This window comes from Cherax quadricarinatus, unplaced genomic scaffold (genome assembly GCF_038502225.1).
Source record: "Cherax quadricarinatus isolate ZL_2023a unplaced genomic scaffold, ASM3850222v1 Contig246, whole genome shotgun sequence".
Classification (NCBI taxonomy): domain Eukaryota; kingdom Metazoa; phylum Arthropoda; class Malacostraca; order Decapoda; family Parastacidae; genus Cherax; species Cherax quadricarinatus.
The window spans coordinates 64,831-89,825 of record NW_027195272.1 but is presented as its reverse complement, the minus strand read 5'-3'; the positions used below and the strand labels follow the sequence as shown (position 1 = coordinate 89,825).

Below are 24,995 nucleotides of genomic sequence, written 5' to 3'. Positions count from 1 at the left end.
GAATTAATGGAAATAAAATTAATTCATTCCAAACAAAAATATTCACAAAAAAATAATTTTTTTTTACAATTATGTAAGTATTACATACCTTTATGAAAGGCTAATGCTGGCTTCTGGAAGATAGGGAGGAGGAAAGAGGGAGGAGTTAGTGTTTGGAAGGGGAATCCCCCTCCATGAAGACTAGGTAGCAATGCCTTCTCTGGGGTTACTTCCCTTCTCTGTCTTTTAATGCCATTAGGACCAGCTTGAGGGTCACTGGACCCCTGTCTCACAAAACAACTGTCCAGAGTGCTCTGTTTCTGGCATCTCTTTAAGATTTCCCTGAAGTGGGACAGGGTTTTGTCACTAAACATGTTGCAGATATTAAAACATAAGAAAGAAGGAACACTGCAACAGGCCTACTGACCCATGCGGAGCAGGTCCATGTCCCCCCCCCAGATTAGACGAATGACCCCCCCACCCCCCCGGATTAGCCTAGAGACCCACCCAGTCTGGTCATCTTCACTCAAGGATGGACCACTGCACCAGATCCAGCAGCACAAGCTAGTCAGGTCCAACTCATACCCACCCACACCCACTCATGTATTTGTCTAACCTATTTTTAAAACTACACAACAATTTAGCCTGAATAACTGTACTCGGGAGTTTGTTCCACTCATCCACAACTCTCTTACCAAACCAGTGCTTTCCTATATCCTTCCTGAATCTGAATTTTTCCAACTTGAAACCATTGCTGCGAGTCCTGTCTTGGCTGGAAATTTTCAGCACGCTATTTACATCCCCTTTATTTATTCCTGTTTTCCATTCATATACCTCGATCATATCCCCCTTAATTCTACGCCTTTCGAGAGAGTGCAGATTCAGGGCCCTCAGTCTATCCTCATAGGGAAGATTTCTGATATATGGGATCATCTTTGTCATCCTCCTCTGTACGTTTTCCAGAGCATTTATATCCATTCTGTAATACGGTGACCAGAACTGAGCAGCATAGTCTAAATGAGGCCTAACCAAGGATATACAGTGGTCCCTCGCTTTTCGTAGTTCTCGGCAATCGTAAATTTCGCCAATCATAGGGGTATTTTCGTATAAACATGGACTCGCTTTTCATAGGTTGACTCGCGAATAGTAGTTCGTTCGGGACGCGTATGCACGGTGTGAGCCGGGGCGGCCTCCCTACCCAGCCAGTCTGGCATTGTTTACCAGTGAGTGAAGGTTCCCTCAAGTGCTCCTACGAAATACAGTGGACCCCCGGTTAACGATATTTTTTCACTCCGGAAGTATGTTCAGGTGCCAGTACTGACCGAATTTGTTCCCATAAGGAATATTGTGAAGTAGATTAGTCCATTTCAGACCCCCAAACATACACGTACAAACGCACTTACATAAATACACTTACATAATTGGTCGCATTCGGAGGTAATCGTTATGCGGGGGTCCACTGTATTTCGTAATATTCCACTCATTTTAGTGCTTGCAAGTACTAAATAAGCTACCATGGCTCCAAAGAAAGCTCCTAGTTCCAAGCCTGTGGTAAAGAAGGTGAGAAACATGTACAGTGACAAAGTCTTAGGCCATTTTAGGGAAGTGTTAAAGAGACTCCAGAAACAGAGCTCTCTCCACAGTTACTTTGCGAGACAGGACTAGAGTGACTCTCAAGGTGGTCCAAGTGGCATTAAGAAACAGAGAAGAGAAGCAACCCCAGAGAAGCAATTGGTACCTGAGGTGTTGCTGGAAGGGGATTTCCCTTCCAAACTGTAAACAATCCAATCTCTCTCCTCCTCCAGTCTCCCATACACTAAGAAGAATCTCCAATAAAGGTAAGTGTTACGCTGTTAATGTTTCATTCATCATTTCCCATTGTATTGTTTATGTACTACATGTATATTTCATGTAAAAAAAATTTTGTTTTAATACTTCTGGGTGTCAGGAACGGATTAATTGTATTTACATTATTTCTTATGGGGAAAATTGATTCGCAAATCGTAAATTTTGTTTATAGTAATGGCTCTAGGAACGGATTAATTACGAAAAACGAGGGACCACTGTATAGAGTTGAAGAACAACCTGAAGACTTCTATTATTTATACTTCTAGATATGAAGCCAAGAATTCTGTTAGCTTTATTGCGAACACTAATGCACTGTTGTCTTTGTTTTAGATTACTGCTAACCAGAACTCCTAAATCCTTTTTGCAATCAGTAGTATTAAGATCATTTAGTTTATATGTGGTATGGTTATTTAACTGTCCAACATTTAGAACTTTGCATTTGTCAATATTAAACTGCATCTGCCACTTCTCTGACCATTGCATCAGTCTATTCAAATCATCCTGGAGTGCTCTAGTGTCTTCATTAGAATGAATTGGATGGTCTATTTTGGTGTCATCAGCAAATTTGCTTATGTCGCTATTTATTCCCTCATCTATGTCATTTATGTAAAATGTGAACAACAACAACGGGCTCAACACTGACCCCTGAGGAACACCGCTTGTGACGTGCCCCCATTCTGATTTCTCCCCATTTATGCAAACTCTCTGTTGTCTATTTGTCAGCCATGCCTCTATCCAGGAAAAAATTTCTCCTCCTATTCCGTGTGCCTTAAGTTTCCTCAATAGCCTCTGGTGTGGAACTCTATCGAAAGCCTTACTGAAGTCCATATACACAATATCATATTCATTACCATGATCTACTTCCTCAAACACCTTAGTGAAAAAAGTTAGTAAATTCATAAGACAGGAATGCCCCTTTGTAAAACCGTGTTGAGATTCATTAATCAATCTGTGCCTGTCAAGATGGCTACGAATTGCTTCGGCAATTATTGATTCCATAAATTTTCCCACTATGGAGGTAAGGCTTATTGGTCTATAGTTCAAAGCCAAGGATCTGTCACCTGCCTTGTAAATAGGTATTACATTTGCTATCAGACCATCCTTTGCTGGCCCTAAATTCACAAACTGCAGCACTTGTTCTAGGCATTTTCTTTGCAAGATCCTCATGCAACTGCTTTGCCTTCTCACAAATGATCGACTCCATTACACTGTCTCCCACTAATTCTTTTTCCTTAATCCACAATAATAATAACTTTTCCATCTCTTCCATTATCGGTGTCCTTTGTTTAGTTAGAAAAGTTACTCCTTTTGCAACATTAGCGTCTTTGATTTGCTCTTTCTTTGCCAGGATGGATGTAATTGTTGATTTATTCTTGCTGTACATCCTGGCAAGTTCCACCACCTTCATACTACTCTCAACTTTTCTATCACTTCATGCTTAAATTCCATGGTGTTTCTCACTTTCTTTACTACAGGAACTTTACTAGGAACTTTCTTTGGAGCTATCTTTACTTATTTCACAGTTGCACTGCAAGAAAAACCACTAAAAACAATGGTAAACAAGCGAAATGTTTGGATGTATGAGCAGAAGCTTCTTCAGCCACCGAGAGAGAAAGCCAAACTGAAGTGCAAGCTGCCCCAGCCGGCAGATGGACGCGTCCAAAACAGCCGATAACCCAGCGAACGGCCAATAACCGAGCACTGAAAACCCCGCCGATAACTGAGTTGGCCAATAACCAAACCGGCTGATAACCGGGAGTCCACTGTATGTGAAGTCATACAATTTATTAATCCAATCAAATCGAATAAAATCAATGATTTGTAGTGCAGAAACAGGTCATATGGTCATTAGATGAGTTACTGTGCATTCAAGAGAATGGAGTACATGTATTTTATTAGGTAATGTAACTAAAAAAAACATAGTTTGATAGGGTCACAGGTTATACATTTATGAGATACAGTTATTCAGTATTTATTTATTTGTGGTTGAGTAAGTGTTTTTTGAGAAGAGTCTTGAATTGATAAACAGACAGTGTTTCTTTTATATTCACAGGTAATGAATTCCAGATTTTTGACCTTTTATGTGCATTGAATTTTTACATAGTGTGAGATGGACACAGGGAACATCAAAGAGTGATCTGTGCCTTGTGTTATGGTCATGTGTTCTGTTGAGTTTGGTAAGAAGTTTGAGGGGAGAGTTTATATCCGAGTTTAGTGTTCTATGTATGTATGTATGTTTTATACGGTGAGTAAGTTTAGAGTTTTAAATAATGGTGGAGTATGCTGCCTGGAGTGGGAATTTGTTATTCTGACTGCAGCCTTTTGTTGGGTAATTAATGGTCTGAGATGATTTATTGTTGTTGAGCCCCATGCATAAATTCCATAGGTGAGATAGGTGTAAATGAGTGAGTGATATAGGGCCAGGAGAGCTGATTTGGAACATAGCACCGTATCTTCGATAGTATGCCTACAGTCTTCGAGATTTTCTTGGAAATTTGTTGTACATGTGTTTGAAATTTGAGTCTATTATCAAGGTGGATTCCTAAGAATTTTCCCTCTGTGAGCCTGGTGATAGGTGATCCATTTATCATTGTTAAGAGGAACATCTGTAGTTCTGTTTCCAAACTGAATGGAGTAGGTTTTGTCAATATTGAGAGTAAGTTTGTTAATCATCATCCAGGTAGATATTTTCTGTAATTCGGTATTTACAGTATTGGCTAGTATGACTGGGCTTGGGTGAGAGAAGATGCATTTGGTAGGTCGTTTATGTAAATGAGAAAGAGAAGAGGGCCAAGGACACTTCCCTGTGGGACACTAACTGTAACTGGTTGTGTGGAAGAGTTTGCTCCATTTGTGTACACATATTGGCTTCTGTTGCTAAGGTATGACTTAGGTAGTTGAGGGAGTGCTCTCTTATACCATAGTGTGATAAATTTATGTGCAACAAATCATGGTCAACTGTGTCAAAAGCATTACGTAAATCAATGAAGATCCCCAATGGGACTTTTTTTTCTCAAGTGCAGTGTATATTTGTTCTAGCATGTGTATAATAGCATCATTCGTATTTTTATTAGGCCTGAACCCAAACTGACAGGGGTTGAGTATGTTGTGGGATATGAGGTAGGAATAGATTCGTTTATGAATTAATTTTTCAAAGATTTTAGAGAGAGGGGGGGTAAGTTGGATATTGGCCTATACAGTGGACCCCCGGTTTGCGATGGCATCGGTATCTGATAAATCCGGTATTCGATACATTTTAACGCAAAAATTTTGCCTCGGTTCCTGTTAAAAAACCCGCCATACACAATTCGTCCGAGACATGTCCACGTTTGGCCTGAACTGCCCCGTGTGTGCCAGTGTTTACAAGACAGCCAGTGTGCTCGCATCTAAGGATACATTCGGTACATTCCATATTATCAGTGTTTTTGGTGCTTGTTTCTGCAAAATAAGTTACCATGGGCCCCAAGAAAGCTTCTAGTGCCAACCCTGTGGTAAAAAGGGTGAGAATTAGTATGGAAATTAAGAAAAATTTTGAAGGGTTTGGGGCTAACCCTGAGAAGCCTATGCCAGTTGTGGAATCCATTGTGCCTACTTCAAAAATTAAGGAAATGTGTGCACAGTGGGTTGAACTGCAAACCTTTGTAGATGAAAATCACCCTAACACAGCTATTGCAAGCCGTGCTGGTGACTATTACAATGACAATGCTGTGGCCCATTTTAGACAAATCATAAAGGAACGGGAGGTACAGAGCTCTATGGACAGATTTGTTGTGCGACAGAGGTCCAGTGACTCTCAAGCTGGTCCTAGTGGCATTAAAAGAAGAAGGGAAGTAACTCTGGAAAAGGACTTGCTACCTCAAGTCCTAATGGAAGGGGATTCCCCTTCTAAACAATAAGTTCGACTCTCTCCCCTCCTCCCATCCCATCAATCATCACCAGATCTTCATTGAAGGTAAATGTCATGTATTCTATTGTTAGTAGAGTACTACAAACTGTGCATGTCTTCTTCAGTTTGTGTGCATTAAACTTAATATTTCATGTGGTAAAATTTTTTTTTTCATACTTTTGGGTTTCTTGCACGAATTAATTTGATTTTCATTATTTCTAATGGGGAAAATTGATTCGCTTTTCGATAATTTTGGTTTACAATGAGCTCTCAGGAACAGATTAATATCGCAAACCGGGGGTCCACTGTAGTTATTCAAGTCTGCTTGATCTCCTCCTTTATGTATTGGGGTGACCCTCACTATTTTGAGAACTGTGGGGAAGGTTGAGGATTCGATGGATTTGTTAGAGAGTGTTGCAATGATTGGTGACAATACTTGTGAGGCTTTTTTGTATATAAAGGGTGGTAAGGTATTTAAATCTCCTGCCTTGTTCTTTAGTGTGTTGATAATAAGGGAGACTTCTGTTGTGTTGGTCGGAGCTAGGAACAGTGTGTTCGGGTAGGTGCCAGTGAGGTAGTCATTAGGTGGGGTATTTGAGCTTGGGATTTTACCCGCAAGGTTTTTTCCTATGGTGGAGAAGAAAACACTGAGTCTCTTTGCTGTTTCAGTTAGTGGGAGTTGGGGTTCATCTGGTTTTGTTAGTTTGGTTGTTCTGTTTCCTGATATCTTTTTTGTTCCTAGAATTTCAGATAGGGTTTTCCAGGTCTTTTTTATATCACCTTTTAAGTTGGATAATCTGTTCTCATAATACAATTTTTTTGCCCTTCTTATCAGGCTGGTTAGGATTGATGAGTAATGTTGTGTTTGGTCTCTGGTTATGTGACCCATTCTGTACTGTTTTTCATATAGGTGCTTTATATTTATGGATTTGAGGATGCTGGGCATTAGCCAGGGACTGTTCAGTTTCTTAGCTGTGATCTGTTTAGTATTTTTAGGGCAGTGCTTGTTATAGAGGCATTGGGTCATTTTTAGAAAATTATTAATACGTTCGTCAGTATCTGTATAGATTTCTAGCTCAGTTTGCCAGTCGATGTTTGTCATTGCTGTTGTGAAGTTATTAATGGCTGCCTCATTATGAAGTCTGGGGGTAATTTACCTAGATTGGTTATGAGAAAGGTAGGGCAGTGGTCTGTGGTATTATCTGTGATTATGCCTGATTTTAAAGGGGAAATGGTGTTGGTCCAGATGTGGTCTAATAGGGAAACACTAGTCTTTGTAATTCTTGTAGGTTTTGTTACTGTTAGTAGCAACAAGCAGCTACTCATAGTGTTTGTGAATTCAGTTACATGTGGGTCCTGGTCTTGCAGGAGATTTATATTGAAGTCTCCTGTGAGTAGTAAGTGGTCTTTGTTCATGCATGCATTAGTTATCATACTTCCTAGGTTTTCACTAAAACAGCTAATATTTGACTGTGGTACTCTGTAGATGTTTATCACTGTGAAAGGTTTTTGTAGGTATTTGGATTTGAATTTAGCTATTATATATTCCCCATGTTCATCCCTTGTGCAAGTATTATTGTTACATTCTAGTTGGTCTGAGTAGTATGCAGCTGTGCCACCCCCTTGTTGATCTGGCCTACAGTTGTGTATGGCTGTGTAACCTGGAATGGCATAGACATCTGTAGTGTTTGGCATTAGCCAGGTTTCAGTGAGAGTAATGATGGACATACTGGCATGCAGGGAATTTAGTAATGCTATGAGGTCATCGTAATGTTTGCTTAAAGATCTGATATTGTAGTTAAAGATAGTTATGTTGTTGTTGGCTCTGAGAAGTGCCTTTGATTGTTCTGCTGTGTAGTAATTACAGTTACTGTTTGATTCATTTAAGTCATTCAATAAGAGGTTGGTATTAGGATCAATGCTTGTAATCATAAGATTTATAGTGAATCTATAATTAGACTTAAGTATAAGACAATGTAAATATTCTAAAGCTAAAAAAAATAGCACCTTAATTATTTTGACAAATGTGAATATATGAACTATGGTAGTTCTTTAAAGCTAAAATAAAGGAGAAAATATAAAAGGGACTAAAATAAGTAGTGGTAAACAAATAAAGTGGTAATCAAATAAAGGAGCTAGGGAAAGCATTACACTTTAGCACCTTTTATACCTACCTCACCTATGGTATTTGTGCCTGGGGATCAACCACAGCCAACCACCTTAACCCTTTGAGGGTTTCGGACGTACTAGTACGTCTTACGCGCAGGGGTTTTTGACGTACAAGTACGCATAAATTCTAGCGCCGTCAAATCTCGCAGGAAAAGGCTGGTAGGCCTCCATATGAAAGAATGGGTCTATGTGGTCAGTGTGCACAGTATAAAAAAATCCTGCAGCACACAGTGCATAATGAGAAAAAAAAACTTTCACCTTTTTTTTGGCATAAAACAGCGACTTTGCACTGTATTTTCGTATGGTATTTATTGTTGTATTCTAGTTTTCTTGGTCTCATTTTATAGAATGGAATGCATATCACAGAAATTGAGATGATTTTCACTGGTTTTACAATGAAAAGTACCTTGAAATTGAGCTCAAAGTAGCAGAAATGTTCGATTTTTACCAAAGTTCAAAAGTAAACAAATCATGCCAAGCATACAATACACGTCAACTGGTGAGTCTAACATTCTTTTGCAAGTGCGCCAATATGATTTATACCATTTTTTTACACTAATGCAGTAGTCTGCATAACAGTAAATCTTCTATTTTTCTGCGAAACAGAATGACTTCAAGAGTGTATCAGTCTGTAGTGGAAGGAAGGCGGGGTAGGGGTCGGCCTAGGAAGGGTTGGAGGGAGGGGGTAAAGGAGGTTTTGTGTGCGAGGGGCTTGGACTTCCAGCAGGCATGCGTGAGCGTGTTTGATAGGAGTGAATGGAGACAAATGGTTTTTAATACTTGACGTGCTGTTGGAGTGTGAGCAAAGTAACATTTATGAAGGGATTCAGGGAAACCGGCAGGCCGGACTTGAGTCCTGGAGATGGGAAGTACAGTGCCTGCACTCTGAAGGAGGGGTGTTAATGTTGCAGTTTAAAAACTGTAGTGTAAAGCACCCTTCTGGCAAGACAGTGATGGAGTGAATGATGGTGAAAGTTTTTCTTTTTCGGGCCACCCTGCCTTGGTGGGAATCGGCCGGTGTGATAATAATAAAAAAAAAAAATAAAAATTCAAAGTGGAAAGCAAAAGAATGTAAGAGGGGCCTTGAGATGTGACTAATGAACAGAAGAAATGTCATTTTAGTGCCAGGAATGTACAGTGGACCCCTGGTTAACGATTTTAATCCGTGCAAGAGGGGTAATTGTTATGCGAAATAATCGCTATGTGAATGAATTTTCCCCATAAGAAATAATGGAAATAAAATTAATCCGTGCAAGACACCCAAAAGTATGAAAAAAATTTTTTTTTACCATATGAAATGTTAATTTTAATACACACAAACTGAAAAAGGCATGCACACTTACATGACACTTACTTTTATTGATGATCTGGTGATGATTGATGGGATGGGAGGAGGGGAGAGAGAGTGTTAGTGTTTAGAAGGGGAATCCCCTTCCATTAAGACTTGAGGTGGCAAGTCCTTTTCTGGGGTTACTTCCCTTCTTCTTTTAATACCACTAGGACCAGCTTCAGAGTCACTGGACTTCTTTCTCACAACATATCTGTCCATAGTGGCCTGTACCTCTCGTTCCTTTATGACTTCCCTAAAGTGTTTCACAACATTGTCAGTGTAATAATCACCAGCACGGCTTGCAATAGCTGTGTGAGGGTGATTTTCATCCATGAAGGTTTGCACTTCAAGCCACTTTGCACAGATTTCCTTTATCTTTGTAGTAGGCAACTTCTTCAATTTCTCTCTCCCCTCCTCTGAACCAGTTTCCTCAGGTCTGGCCTCTTGCTGTTGAAGTTGATCTATCAGCTCATCAGTGGTTAGTTCTTCATTGTCCTCCTCCACCAACTCTTCCACATCCTCCCCACTAACCTCCAACCCCAAGGACTTTCCCAATGCCACAATGGATTCCTCAACTGGAATAATCCTCTCAGGGTTAGCCTCAAACCCTTCAAAATCCCTTTTGTCTACACATTCTGGCCACAGTTTCTTCCAAGCAGAGTTCAAGGTCTTCTTAGTCACTCCCTCCCAAGCCTTACCTATAAGGTTTACACAATTGAGGATATTAAAGTGCTCTCTCCAAAACTCTCTTAGAGTCAGTTGAGTTTCTGAGGTCACTACAAAGCACCTTTCAAACAGAGCTTTTGTGTACAGTTTCTTGAAGTTGGAAATGACCTGCTGGTCCATGGGCTGCAGGAGAGGAGTGGTATTAGGAGGCAAAAACTTCACCTTAATGAAGCTCATGTCCCCATAAAGTCGCTCTGCCACGTCTGTAGGATGACCAGGGGCATTGTCTAACACCAGGAGGCACTTAAGGTCTAATTTCTTTTCAGTTAGGTAATCTTTCACATTGGGGGCAAATGCATGGTGTAACCAGTTATAGAAAAGGTCCCTAGTGACCCATGCCTTACTGTTTGCCCTCCACAGCACACACAAATTATCCTTGAGGACATTCTTTTGCCTGAACGCTCTGGGAGTTTCAGAGTGATACACTAATAAAGGCTTAACTTTGCAATCACCACTAGCATTGGCACACATCAACAAAGTAAGCCTGTCTTTCATAGGCTTATGTCCTGGGAGTGCCTTTTCCTCCTGAGTAATGTAGGTCCTGCTTGGCATTTTCTTCCAGAACAGGCCTGTTTCATCACAATTAAACACTTGTTCAGGTTTCAGTCCTTCACTGTCTATGTACTCCTTGAATTCCTGCACATATTTTTCAGCCGCTTTGTGGTCTGAACTGGCAGCCTCACCATGCCTTATCACACTATGGATGCCACTACGCTTCTTAAATCTCTCAAACCAACCTTTGCTGGCCTTAAATTCACTCACATCATCACTAGTTGCAGGCATTTTTTTAATTAAATCCTCATGCAACTTCCTAGCCTTTTCACATATGATCGCTTGAGAGACGCTATCTCCTGCTAGCTGTTTTTCATTTATCCACACCAATAAGAGTCTCTCAACATCTTCCATCACTTGCGATCTTTGTTTCGAAAACACAGTTAAACCTTTGGCAAGAACAGCTTCCTTGATTGTCTTTCTGGTGCCCACAATAGTAGCGATGGTTGATTGGGGTTTCTTGTACAACTTGACTAGGTCGGCGATACGCACTCCACTTTCATACTTATCAGTGATCTCTTTCTTCATTTCAATGGGAATTCTCACCCTTATTGGTGTACGGTTGGCACTAGAAGCTTTCTTGGGGCCCATGGTCACTTATTTTCCAGAAACAGCACCGAAAACACTGTAATAATACGAAATATTCCGAGTGTATGCTTGGATGTTACCGCGGAGGCTGGCTGGTAAACAATGGGACGGGCGGCACATGTGAGGCTGGCTGAGGGCGCACATTGGACGCGTCTCGGACGAAAATCGGTGAGCGGGTTTTTAATCGGTGTGCGCGGCAAAATTTTTGCGATTAAAGTAAGCGGTATGCGGATTAATCGCTATGTGATGCCATCGTTATGTGGGGGTCCACTGTATTTCTTGTTTGTTCTGGACCCTATTCGGAAATTGGCATTTTTTGAAATTTGTTTGAAATTGGCAAAATTGCTAAATTCTGACCACTGTATTGGATAGTTGAAAATGGTAAATGGGTGGTTTCTTGCACTCATTCAATAGAAAAAATGTAGTTCTAGCGAAATATTCATGTTTTTTGTCGACTAGTACAGAGGAATTGGCCGAAAATGGGGCTCAAATTGGGCAAAATCGCCAATGCGTAAACATCGCCGAGACCGCTAACTTCGCAAGAGCATAATTCCGTAAGTTTTCCATCAAATCTCATAATTTTGGTGTCATTATGATCGGGAAAAGATTCTCTATCTTTTCATAAGAATTTTTTTTTTTTTTTTTTTTAAATTTGGCCGACCCTGAGAACGAGTTTCTGAGAGGGCCTGTCGACCCTCAAAGGGTTAAACCTTAAATAATCCAACTAAAAGCTGCTGTGCTGATGATTACCAACTCCTGTGCCAGACAGCACACCCTTACCCCTTTTCAAAAGCCTGAACCTGCTAAATATACAAGACATACACTCATTATTGTGCCTTCTGTATAAACAGAACATTAAACTCCATTATAAACCCTCGCTCAAACTTCTCCTTGATAGCTACAACAGAACGCACAGTCACAACACAAGGCACAAAGCACTCTTCAGTATCATGCAAGCCCATTTTCTTTGGTATACTGTAATTCATGCAGCCCCGTTTTCTTTGGTATATGTACGGTAAATATACGGTAATTAATTTAGTAAAAGTAAATTTACAAAATTATTGAATTATATTTTTCTTAATATTTAGCATTAAAATGCATAAAAAATTATATATATTACCATGAAAAAAGCAAAAAAAAAAAAAAATCCGCAAATTTGTGGGGATTTCGACGAACAATTATTAGTTAGGTTCTAAGGATAAATCTGCAAATTACTGAAGCCGTGAATTTCGAACTGTGAAATTGCAGTCCTAATGCCAAATTGTTTCTTTCAGCATTCAAGAATACAGCTTTATAGAAGAGCGTTAGTGTAGGAAGATGAATATGTTTTGTGTGTAAAAATTCTGCAGTCTTTAACTGTTGTATAAATGTAGAATATGGCAACCCATGCAAAGAATTATAAACAATTCTTCTTTTACAGGAAAACCAGCTACTAGAGACGAATCAGGGCCCAACATAAGCAAATTGCTAAGCAGTGATGAGCAGGTGGACAGTTTAAGAAGCCGTCCCATTAATGTAGAGCATACTGAACTTTTATTGAGAGCTTATTTTTGTCAAACTTGTGGAGCAAAGATTGTGGACAAAGATGCTTATTTTTGGCATATTAGAAAGCATAGTGTTATGCCAAGTAATAATGAATCTCAGATCTTGCCTGCCTCCCCAACTGTCCAGAGTGAAGTAGATGATCTTAGTTGCAACTTTCTCAGTGATGTTTCAACCCCAGGTAACATGACGACAGACACAGAGATCCCTTTTCTTAATGATTCTGAAGATCCTTCAGAATGTCTCTCTGACTTCATGGAGGAAAATGATACAGCAAATCAACTCCGGAAGCTGCGTGAGTGGCAGTTGGAAAAACTGGGAAAGACCTTTAAAAGGCATAAAATTTCATTTGTTAAGTCTCCAGGAATTTCTGAGCTGAGCCCACTTAGTGGAAAATTACCATACCATAGTTGTCCATTAACCCCTAACTCAGTAGGAAAAAGGCCACTTAGTCGAAATAATCTTTCTCCTTTTTCGAGTAGACAATCAAATAATACGCCTTCAGATTTTGTTGGAAGGAATAATTCTTGTAACCCTCCATCTTCAGTAAACACAGATCCTGGAGAGGTGGAAAAACCTGAGGCATGTATTCCTTCACCATCAGCAGACAAAGAGCTAATTAACACAGAGTCTCATTCTGTTGGTACACCTGATTCTTGTATAGTGTCTCTATCTGAAGATAGAGCATCAGACAACAATGATCAGTGTTCACCAGGAAACCTTGGCTCCTCCACTCCACTGGCACTTACAGCTGAAGATTCACTTAATACAGACTCACCATCAGAAAAGCAACCTAACTCTTCATTCCCACTGATGAAACCAAATAATAAACTCTTCCAAGACAGCCTCCAGCTGCTGTCTTCAGATTCTCTTAAATTTGAGCTTAACACAGCCTGTAGTGATGACACTGGTGCATCAGCTTGTTTTATAGCTGTTCCTTCTTCAGTTTCACAATTAGATTTAATTAAACTGGAAAACATCCCTAAGTCTATCCAGAGGTTATCACCTCTGGGTCAAAGTGCAGACAAATCATGTGCTTTTGATGATAAAGAGAGTACCTCTGATAATCCTGCAATACTGGACAATTTGGATGATAGGTATAATGTAGAGATCTCTCCACATCTTGAAAATATTGACCCACCATTATTCACTTCATCCTCATGGGTTCACTTAGACCAGCCAGCCCAAGAATGTAAACTTAACCTTTTTCCAGAGCCAGTTTCATGTTTACCATTGCCTGATAAAAGTCACAGGGCCAGTGTATCAGAGTCCTTGGAAGAAGATTCAAAATTAGGTGTGCTTATGCATCTTGAAAAATGTACAAATGTACAATTTCCATCACTTCACACACCTTCAGAATCATTTAGTCAAAGTGTAGTTTTAGAAAAAGCAAATACATGTAATTATAATGAAACCAAAAGCAATAATGTAAAATCTGTGCAAAGTAATTTAGAAGATTGCTCAAAATTAGATAAGTGTAACTCATATAGTGAACAAGTAATAATTAGTACAGATTTTAGAGATAGCAATACTTCTAATATCCTTTCTTGTAATAAAACACAAGAAGTAGGTAGTATTTCCGATGAAAATATTCACGGTGAAGAAATTCATGCAATAGAAAATATGCAATACATACAAAATAGTGCTAATGAAATTGTAGATAATAAAAACCCTTCTAATATTGATGTTGCTGATAACCTGCACACTGACTACCTACCTGTTGATGGTTCCAGGGGTGAGCATCCCCACAGCCTGGCCTTGGACCATGACCAGGTCAGTCATATGCCAGGTGGCAGTACAGCTGAAAGTACTACACCTCATGCTGGTGATACAATGCCTTACCTTCATAAAAAGTTCCATCATGACCAGGAAAGAAAGGTAGTTGGTCAGTGTGCTGATGTAAATCGTTATATTCACAACTTTCAGTCTCTCTTGGTAAGCAAGTTGAATGGTACTTTGAGTACAGATAATCCATTTGGATCCACGGGAATCAGTACAGAGCTGAGTGCAAATGAAAAGCAGGACAATGTTGCAATAAATCAAGCATATATAGTTCTGAAGCCACCTCAACAAAAGGAATATGTTTGTGAAGTTTGTAATATAAAATGCACAAGCTGTTCAAGTTTCCATGCACATTATAAAACACATGAGGTTGAAGGTCAGAAAAACTTTTCTTGCCACTTTTGTGGACAAAAGTTTTTCAAAAAAAGTTCTAAAGATCTACATGAAAGGAAACATACTGGCAGAAAGGTTCACCGTTGTGGACAGTGTTCAAAATTATTTATAAAATTGTTCTCTTACCTCCGACATCAGAGAGAGGTTCATGCTATTAAGAAAGCGTTCATTTGTACAGAATGCAGTAAAGCCTTCAGTACTGAAAGACGTTTAAAGGAACACTCTGAAGTGCATCAGAGTGAAAAAGTTCATGAATGCATACACTGCAGACATTCCTGTTACACTGCTAGTGGATTACGAACACACATATTGGAATGCCACAGTGGAACCCATAAGCGCTCCCATTTTTGTGAAGTTTGTGGCGAAACATTTGCTAAGCACTATGGACTGAAACGGCACCAGCAGCGTAAGCATGACAAGCAACAACTTTCATGTGAGATTTGCTCTAAAGTCTTTTCCTGTAAGGAAGCTCTTCTTCAGCATGCAAAATGCCATACAAACCTAAAAACATTAACATGCAATCATTGTGATAAAACTTTCACCACTTCATGGGCCCTCCAGAGACATTCCAAATCACACCAAGAAGCTACTCATCAATTCCACTGTAATAAATGTTCTTTAAATTTCACTAGAAAGGATTCCCTTATTTCTCACTTAAGGATTCATGCTCAAAAGAAAGTTTTTATCTGCCACTGTGGCAAACGATTTGTTAAAAGAAGTCAGCTAAAAGAACACGAAGATAAGCACAGTGAAGTTGCAAAATATTCTTGTGTTACATGTAAACATTCATTTAAATTCAAAGTTTCCTTGAGAAACCATAGTTGCAAAACCAAAACTTCAGTAAGTAATAGCTAATATAGGATTTTTTTATTTTATACGCTGTCTTATTAGTTTGAAGCCTGAAGGTTTTTTCTGTAATTTATTTGCATGGTAACTATTTTAAACTGCCACCTTCGACACCCTGACATGCTTATACTGTCTGCAGTCTTCTCTGATAGTCCCAAATTTAATGCAAATTCTCTCCATGATTTCTGTTTGACAGTAATCTGCTACACCACCTCTCTCTCACTCTGTCATTATCCTACTCAGTACTATATCCCATCTACTGTCTCCCTCACCTCTACTGTGTAGTGCTTGTTGACAGGTTCTCTGCTTCCAGTGATTATAATAGTAATCATCAGGATTTGTTTCACGATACTCCTGTTGTTTAAAATGCAGTACAGTATTAATTGTGAAAAAAATAACTGTACACTGTTCACATATTTATCCTACAATTGCCACATCTATAAACACATTGTAATAACAGATTTTACTTCTTTTATTAGAAATCACTTAGATTTAGATCTCAACTTTTCATTAACCTCAGATCTATTACATCCTAACTCAATAAATAACAAAAAAAGGCACAATACCGTGACTGGAACGATACACAAATAACCCGCACATAAAAGAGAGAAGCTTACGACGACGTTTCGGTCTGACTTGGACCATTGACAAAGTCACACTGTGTGTGACTTTGTCAATGGTCCAAGTCGGACCGAAACGTCGTCGTAAGCTTCTCTCTTTTATGTGCGGGTTATTTGTGTATCCTAACTCATTTTGTTAAGATACTTTTACTAGTGGTATTTCATTTAATTCCTCCATGGTTGGGCAGGTTTGTGGTAATCAGTAATATTTTTTATGGTAAAACTTTTGTAAATGATTCCGACAAGTTTCTGAGAGACATGTGAGCTTACAAGTTTCTGGGACTTTAATAATTTGTAACATACACAGAGTTGAGAACAACAGTATATTTAGTCCCCCCCCCAAGAAAAAAATAAGAGACAGAGAGAGAGAGAGAGATATATAAGAGTTGGGTGATGACCTGACGTACATTACATAGTAAGAGTGATGGCATCTGGTAGCTCGTGATGTCACGTGTAAGATGGATGGTGCTTAACTAGGTTGAGTATCAGGTGTGACAGTGTCTTCAATATGTTGTAGCTTCCAGCTTGTTTACCCATGGTATCAGTGACAGTAATTAATGAGCCTTCCAGAGATTTTCAGTATCTAAGGTTGGATTCTGTTATGACAAATTATGCTTCTGTCCAGTTCATCAAATGTCCCATAGGGCTCCTGCGTAAGACAGGTGTTGCTTAGGTCATCCCTGTTGCAGCTGTACTTTTGTTATCTCAGGAAGATATAATGATTTTTACCTGTCCCATCCACATATTACTTGATACAGTATCCAAAGGGGATGATATAGACTCCTGCTGTGGAAGTATGAGGTGTAGGACTGTGGTTCTTAGTGAGATCCGTTAAGGATCTCGCAAAGAAGCACCCGGTGGGTGTTCCTGGCAACTTTCCCACATAGAAGAGTTAAGAACTGCTTGGTGAAGGTGCTTGATGAAGAAAGAGAGGAACTGAAGATGTATGTTTCATAGGCACACTCTTTAAGGAAATTAGGGCAGGATGTGTAGGTATCTTAAATATGCAAGATTACAGGTACGTCTTGCTTCTTCTACTTACACTTAGGTCACACTACACATACATGTACAAGCATATACATGTATATACACACCCCTCTGGGTTTACTGCTATTTTCTTTCTAGTTCTTGTTCTTGTTTATATCCTCTTATCTCCATGGGGAAGTGGAACAGAATTCTTCCTCTGTAAGCCATGCGTGTTGTAAGAGGCGACTAAAATGCTGGAGGCAAGGGGCTAGTAACCCCTTCTCTTGTATAAATTACTAAATTTAAAAAGAGAAACTTTCGTTTTTCTTTTTGGGCCACCCTGCCTTGGTGGGATACAGTTGGTTTGTTGAAAAAAAAAGAAAATGTAGGTACTGTATCTCAAAAGAAACTAATTGGGATACTTCTTTTGGTGCAAGTGTCATCGTGTGAATAGAAGTGCATATTATTGTCCTCAAGTTTCTTATACACTTTGAAACTGATACTGGCACTAATTAGTCAGTAAGCAGTCATGAAAGAACAGGTAGAGGAGGAAGATGATTTTCCATAGGCAGAAATGTGTTTTTTATTCTTGAAATCTGTTTGTAGTTGGGCCCTGGTGGTTTACCTGGTACTGAACCAACAGCACACAAAATGTAGAAGAGGCAGGTATAGAATTGAGGTAGGAGTCTATAACATTCTGGACAAGAATATAGGAATTCTTATAGGAAGACAGATTTCTGCAGAACTGCTTAAAAAAATCATTAGTTCAAACAAGTTGCTGACAATCTTATTTGCAGACTCTGATCAAAGACACAAACCTGGTCATAGGGGTTGACTACATCCAGTAATGTCTGTACCATGAAATAGAAATCATAACATCAAAAAATATTGCTTTTCATAATAACTGAGCCCAGTAATGTGCTGATGCCACCAGACAGGCTCTAGAGGTCAGCATGACTCACGAATTCGTAATGACATGATTGCAAACAAACCACACCACGGGTGGGGATAGAACCCGTGATCAGAGTGTCTCAAAACTCCAGACCATCGCGTTAGCCACTGGACCAGCTAGCCATGATAAGATTCGAATCTTATCGTGGCTAGCTGGTCCAGTGGCTAATGCGACGGTCTGGAGTTTTGAGACTCTCTGATCGCCGGTTCTATCCCCGCCCGTGGTGTGGTTTTTTCTAGAGGTCAATCTGATGCTACCAAAGACAAGCTCTGGAGATCAAACTGATGAGAGTGAATGTCCTATAAAGTTGATGTAGCACAGTACCTCTACATAATTAACTTGGGTGGAGTACCTCTATTACTGCAGGACTCTGTCCCAAATAAGGTGGTGCTTTTACAGTACGTGTAGTATATAACAATAGTTGGCAGCCTGGAAGTTAGTGTAAACCTCTCTTGAATCCAGTGTAATATTCCCAAGCAGACACAAAAGACTGGGGGGGATCCTCTTAACATAATGTTGAAACACACACACTTTTTTGTTAGATTGTATTCCGCATAAATACAGTGGAACCTCAGTACTCAAACAGCTTCCTACTTGAACAAAGCTCGCCACTCGACCAAACAAACACGATCTGCCAGAACTTCGCTGTAAACTATTTCATGTTTCTTCACATTTTTTGGTGTTTTTTTTTTTTTGTATTATTTGTGTAAGTCACCATGGGGCCTATGAAGATTAGTGATAACAGCCAGCCAAAAAGAAAATTGGTTAGAAAATATTCAATACTCAAACAGATCGGCACCCGAACAGCCTTCTGGAATGAATTAAATTTGAGTACTGAAGTTCCACTGTATATAAATTCTAGGTAGAAATCCTTGGTGATGTTAGTTAAGCAGTGTCTTGAGCACATACCATGAGGGAATGTGCCAGGTCAAACAAATTTGCATGCAGGCATATCTTCAGAAGTTTTTACAATTCTTGTTGCAGGAATATGTTTTGTTCCAAGGTGAGAATGGGGCAAGGTTAGACTGCATGTCCTTGGATGGGGCAAGATGACCCAGAAATGCCTCAGCATGATAATGGCTTTCTTTGTACCAATCAAATTATTAAATGCATACACTCATTGTAACCTTAGCAAAGACATAAAATTTTTATTCTGATTTTTGATTTGAGATAATCCACAGTCCTAGGGATGACTTGGAAGAACATCCTCGATGCGTAAGCATCATGAGGAGGACGCAAATTATCTTACCAGAGGAGACTCCTTAACATTCCTGTGAGGAGCAGACAACTCTGGGTGACACCTAACTTATCTTTGATATACCTTTGAAGCGTTTCGAGTTTATCTACTCTCTGAGCCCAGCCATGGGCCAGGCTCGTCTGGTGCTTGCCTCTCACTCCAGTATGTTGTTATGGCAGTGTGCAGATTTGAGACCAAGCCCTTGAGTACCTTCCAGGTATATATTATCATATACCTCTCTCTCCTCTGCTCCAGTGAATATATGTTCAAGACTTGCAGGCATTCCCAGTAGTTTAGGTGCTTTGCAGTCATTAAAGCCACACTGAAGACCCACTCATTACTGAAGTAGATGAGGAAGAATGACAAGATTCCATTATAAGAAGAGCTGTGTGGACATCACTTGTGGATGTGTATTATGTGAAGGGTCATCAAACACGGGATAATGACTGAGGTAAGACAAACAAGATGTTATCTAAGAAGAAATCATATTTTTATTAATCATGCAGATGGTGCAGAAGACCATTGTGTGGAAGTCTTGTCCCAGTGCTGAAGAAAACAACCTTCGAGGGAGGTTCCTTGATACAGGTTAGGGGCTCTTGATACAAGGAATTGGATCTGCCCTTCCCTTCCTTGGAATGAACCTGATTGCTTCCCATTTCCCTCATATACCATATGACTATTATACATTTAGTGTTCCCCCTTAGATATAATGATGATGATGATAATGAAGAAGGCACAGATAAATAGCAAATACTCATGGGCAGGAGAATTTTGTGACTCATGCATATGTATATCCCAGTGAGAAGCATAATTGGAAGACTGTCCCAGGAGAGGCATGCAGTAATGAGAACCTTATGTTTAGATTTGTCAAATCGAATCAAAATCAAAACTGTTTCTTTGCTAAGGTTACAATGTGTGTTTACATTTCATAATTTGATTGGTACAAAGAAAGCCACTATCATGCCGAGGCATTTTGGGCAGACTTCACATAATACATGTACTTATAGACTATATAGACTTATAGAATAGACAGGTGAAGAGTGGTAGATTACAAATTCTCAATATTTTACTCTATTATTAATATGAGGCAGTACATTTTATGATACAAACATACACTGTTAAGTTTGTAGTTAAGTTTGTTTATTATAATATGAGGTATTACCATTAACCCTTAAACTGTCCAAACATAGATATGTATATGTTGACGTGCGGCAGGCTCCGAACATAGATCTACGTTTTTTACATGCTTTCAAATGGGGAAAATCAAGGTCGGAGCGCTACGCACGTGAACGTAGATCTACGCTTGGACAGTTTAAGGGTTAATGATACAAACATACATTTTTAAGTTTGTAATAATGGCTTAATAGTTTTAAGGGACAATAAAATATTTGAGAGAGTTGCTTTAAATTTGGTTAGAGTTTAGCATAGTGTGGGTATGGTTGTTGTTGAGATATGAGGTGATTTTTAAGTATAATCCTAATTGATTTGTGGGCAGGGGACCTTATGCTGTTTCGGGCAAAGAGTTCCAGGTCTTCAAATTCAAATTCAAAGTTTATTCTCTATAAGGATTACAATGCTGAGTTTACAGAATTTGGTTATTGTGTGGTTTACGTATAGTAAAATACTAATTACAGAGGGTGCCACTAGAACACTTAGCATGGCTAGGCATTTCGGGCAGACTTAGATTAATTCTTAACCCTAAATTATTACAAATTGTGGAGTAAGTTGACTAAATACTAAGTGACTAAATACTAAGTGACTAAATACTAGGCACAATAGTAAATGTGTACATTTTGTATATTAAGTTCAAGGTTTTGAAGAGTGGTGGGGTGTGTTGTCTGAAGCAGGAGTTTGTGATCACTACCCAACCTTTCTCATAACTAATCTGGGCAAACTACCACTAGACATTACTAAAGTAACCTTCAGGCTACATAACGAGACAGCAGTTAACAACTTTATAGCAGCTATGAATAACATCGATTGGCAAAATGAGCTTGAAACATATACAGATATGAATGAATGTATAAATAATTTTCTAAAAAAAGCCCAATGCCTCTACAACAAACATTGCCCCAGAAAAACTAAACAGATCACAGCAAAGAGACTGAATAATCTCTGGCTAACACCCACCAACCTCAAATCCATTAACACAAAGCACAAATATGAAAAACAGTATAGAATGGATCAAATAACTTGAGAACAGTCGAGAAATTACTCGTTAGCACTTACCAGCCTGATAAGGCCAAAAAAATTGTATTATGAAAATAGATTACATAACATCAAAGGTGATATGAAAAAAACCTGGAAAACTCTATCTGAAATTCTTGTAACTAAAAAGTTATCTAAAAACAAAGCAATCAAACTAACAAAATCAGATGAACCCCTACTCACTCCAACCGAAACAGCAAACATACTTAATGTTTTCTACTCCACCATAGGAAAAAATCTAGCAAACAAAATACCAAGCACAAATGCCCGTCCATCAGACTACCTCATAGGAACCTACCCAAATACGCTATTCCTAGCTCCAACCAACCCCACTGAAGTTATGCTCATCATAAACACCCTTAAAAACAAGGCAGGAGACATAAACAACTTGCCTGCTTTTATGTACAAAAAAGCTTCTCAAGTATTGTCACCAATTATTGCAACGCTCTTTAACAAATCCATTGAATCATCTACCTTCCCAACAATCCTCAAAATAGTGAGGGTCACTCTGATCCATAAAGGAGGTGACCAAGCTGACTTTAATAACTATAGACCAATATTTAACTTACCACTGCTTTCTAAAATCTTTGAAAAATTAATTCATAGATGGATCTATTCCTACCTCGTTTTACACAACATATTAAACCCTTGTCAGTTTGGATTCAGAAATAATAAAAGCACAAATGACACTATCATACACATGCTAGAACTAATATGTACCGCACATGAAAAGAAAGAAGTCCCGCTGGGCATTTTCATTGATTTACGTAAAGCTTTCAATACAGTCGACCATGAACTACTGTACTCCAAATTAATGCACTATGGTATCAGAGGCCACTCCCTTAACTACCTAAAGTCATACCTTAGTAATAGAACTCAATATGTGTATGCAAATGATGCAAACTCCTCCACCCAACCAATCACAGTAGGAGTCCCACAAGGAAGCGTCCTTGGACCACTCCTCTTTCTCATCTGCATCAATGATCTACCGAATGCATCACAGCCACTCAAACCCATATTATTTGCAGATGACACTAAATATGTATTTTCCCACCCAAACACAGTCATACTAGCAAACACAGTCAATGCTGAATTACGGAAAATATCTGCCTGGATGATGACTAACAAACTTACCTTGAACACTGATAAAACCTATTTCATTCAGTTTGGAAACAAAGCTGCAAATGATCCAATTAACATTACGCTAAATGGATCATCAGTCACAAGACACACAGGGAAAATTCCTAGGTATCCACCTTGACAGTAGCCTTAAGTTCTGGACACACACACAACAAATCACCAAGAAAATCTCCAAGACTGTAGGCATACTTTCAAAGATAAGGTACTACGTTCCACAATCAGCTCTCCTGGCACTGTACCATTCACTCATATACCCTTAACTTACATATGGAATTTGTGCATGGGGATCAACAACATCCAATCACCTAAAACCCCTAATAACCCAGCAAAAGGCAGCAGTAAGAATGATAACAAATTCCCACTCCCGCCAGCATACTCCACCAATTTTCAAGTCTGAATCTGCTTACCATTAAGAACATCCATACTTATTCATGTGCCTACTACATACACAGAACAATACACGCAAATATAAACCCCCAACTCAAACTTTTTCTCACTAACCTAAACAGGACACATGACCACAACACAAGACACAGATCTCTTTTTGATATACCTCGTGTCCATATCACACTGTGTAAAAACTCTATGCACATAAAGGGCCCCAAAATATGGAATTCATTACCAGAAGATATTAAAGTAACCCAGTCTGAAAATCAATTTAAGACTCTTCTCAAAAGCCACTTAATCACCCTAGACTAAATGCTAAATACTCAGCATACATTTACTCACCAATGTACTCCCACATCATAACTGAAACAATCACATTGAACCTTTTATCCATTGTTGACAGGAATATAATTGAATCATTGTTTTTCACAAAAGCATTTTAGAATATAAATACGTATATCTTTGTATAATACAAAATTTGATTCATTTATAATTAATATTCTAGTGTACAACTATGAAATAATTACTTTCCTACTGTACAACTATGATATACTATTTCTTAGTATTAAGTAGAATGTAAACCAATAATGTTAAGTTGGCCCATAATGCCAAGGCATAATAGAGGCTCTCTTTGCATTGCATCCCACTATTGTGTATACACAATCTCAATGTACCGTTTGCAAAGACATTAAATAAATAAATAAATAAATAAATAAATCATCTGCACCACCGCTTCTTGTCGGGTTATTAAAGGTGTAGGGTGATTAGCCATGGTTGATCCCCAAGCACAAATACCGTAAGTGAGGTAAGGGTATATTAGAGAGTGATATAAAGTAAGGAGCACCCTTTGGGATACATAGTATCGTATCTTGGAAAGGATACCTACTGTTTTGGAAACACTCTTAGTTATATGCTGTATGTGGGTCTGAAATTTAAGATTACAGTCAAGGTGGAGACCTAGAAATTTGCCCTCGGTGTGTTTTGTAATGGGTGAACCATTTATCAATATGTTTAGCTGGATATTTAATGCTCTGTTTCCAAAAGGTATGAAGTAGATTGTGTTTATATTGAGAGTAAGTTTATTGATCGTCATCCAGTTTGATATTTTATGTAGCTCGCTGTTTACACTGTTACTAAGTATAGCTGGGTTTGGGTGGGAGAAGATGTACATGGTGTCATCTGTGAATAGAGCTGGTTTAAGGAGTGATGATGCATTTGAGAGGTCATTGATGTAAATAAAAAAGAGTAAAGGCCCTAGGACACTTCCCTGTGGCACTTCAACAACTACAGACTGAGTATTGGAGGTCATGCCATTTGTGTATACATACTGGTGTCTACCATTCAGATAAGATTTTAGATATTTGAGAGACTAGGTGGATCTAAGGACATATGTAAAGTCAGGGGTGTATAAGTGTGTCCCAAGTTAAGGGAATAATCTCAGCGAGACACCCCTTAAGCCCGAGTATAATGTAGAGGAAGCCAGAGCTCAATCCTTGAGCTGAATTAGCTAAGTTAATATCACAGGAAAGAAACCCCCATGGATGAAGCTATTTAGTCATGCAAAAAGCTAAACAATGACCATCTGGTCAATTGTATTCCTTAGGAAAGCTCTTGTGGAATCCTAGCTGCAAGGGCCAGGGAGGTAAGAGAACAGCTCTTTCCAGATGAACATATTCAGACAAAATGGAGACATAACCACATTTAATTCAGCTGGGAGAGGTATGCAGATCTGATGCTGAGATAATTATGATGATGCCAGTCCAATTTGAGTTGCATGTCATATTGGAACAGGGAAGTGGCCTTTGAGAAGAAGCCTTATTTCTAAGATCAAGCAGGTGATATGA

At 39.0% G+C, this 24,995-nt stretch overlaps 1 protein-coding gene across 1 annotated transcript in view; it reads left to right on the top strand.

The window, feature by feature from the left end:
• LOC138851284 (uncharacterized) overlaps nucleotides 1-16,136 on the top strand; it is a 69,470-nt gene extending 53,334 nt beyond the window's left edge. The window contains exon 3 of the mRNA XM_070080251.1: nucleotides 12,499-16,136. Coding sequence (XP_069936352.1) covers nucleotides 12,499-15,650 — 3,152 coding nt within the window. The 3' untranslated portion in view covers nucleotides 15,651-16,136. The remainder of the gene's footprint in view (nucleotides 1-12,498) is intronic.
• Nucleotides 16,137-24,995: the final 8,859 nt, after the last annotated feature.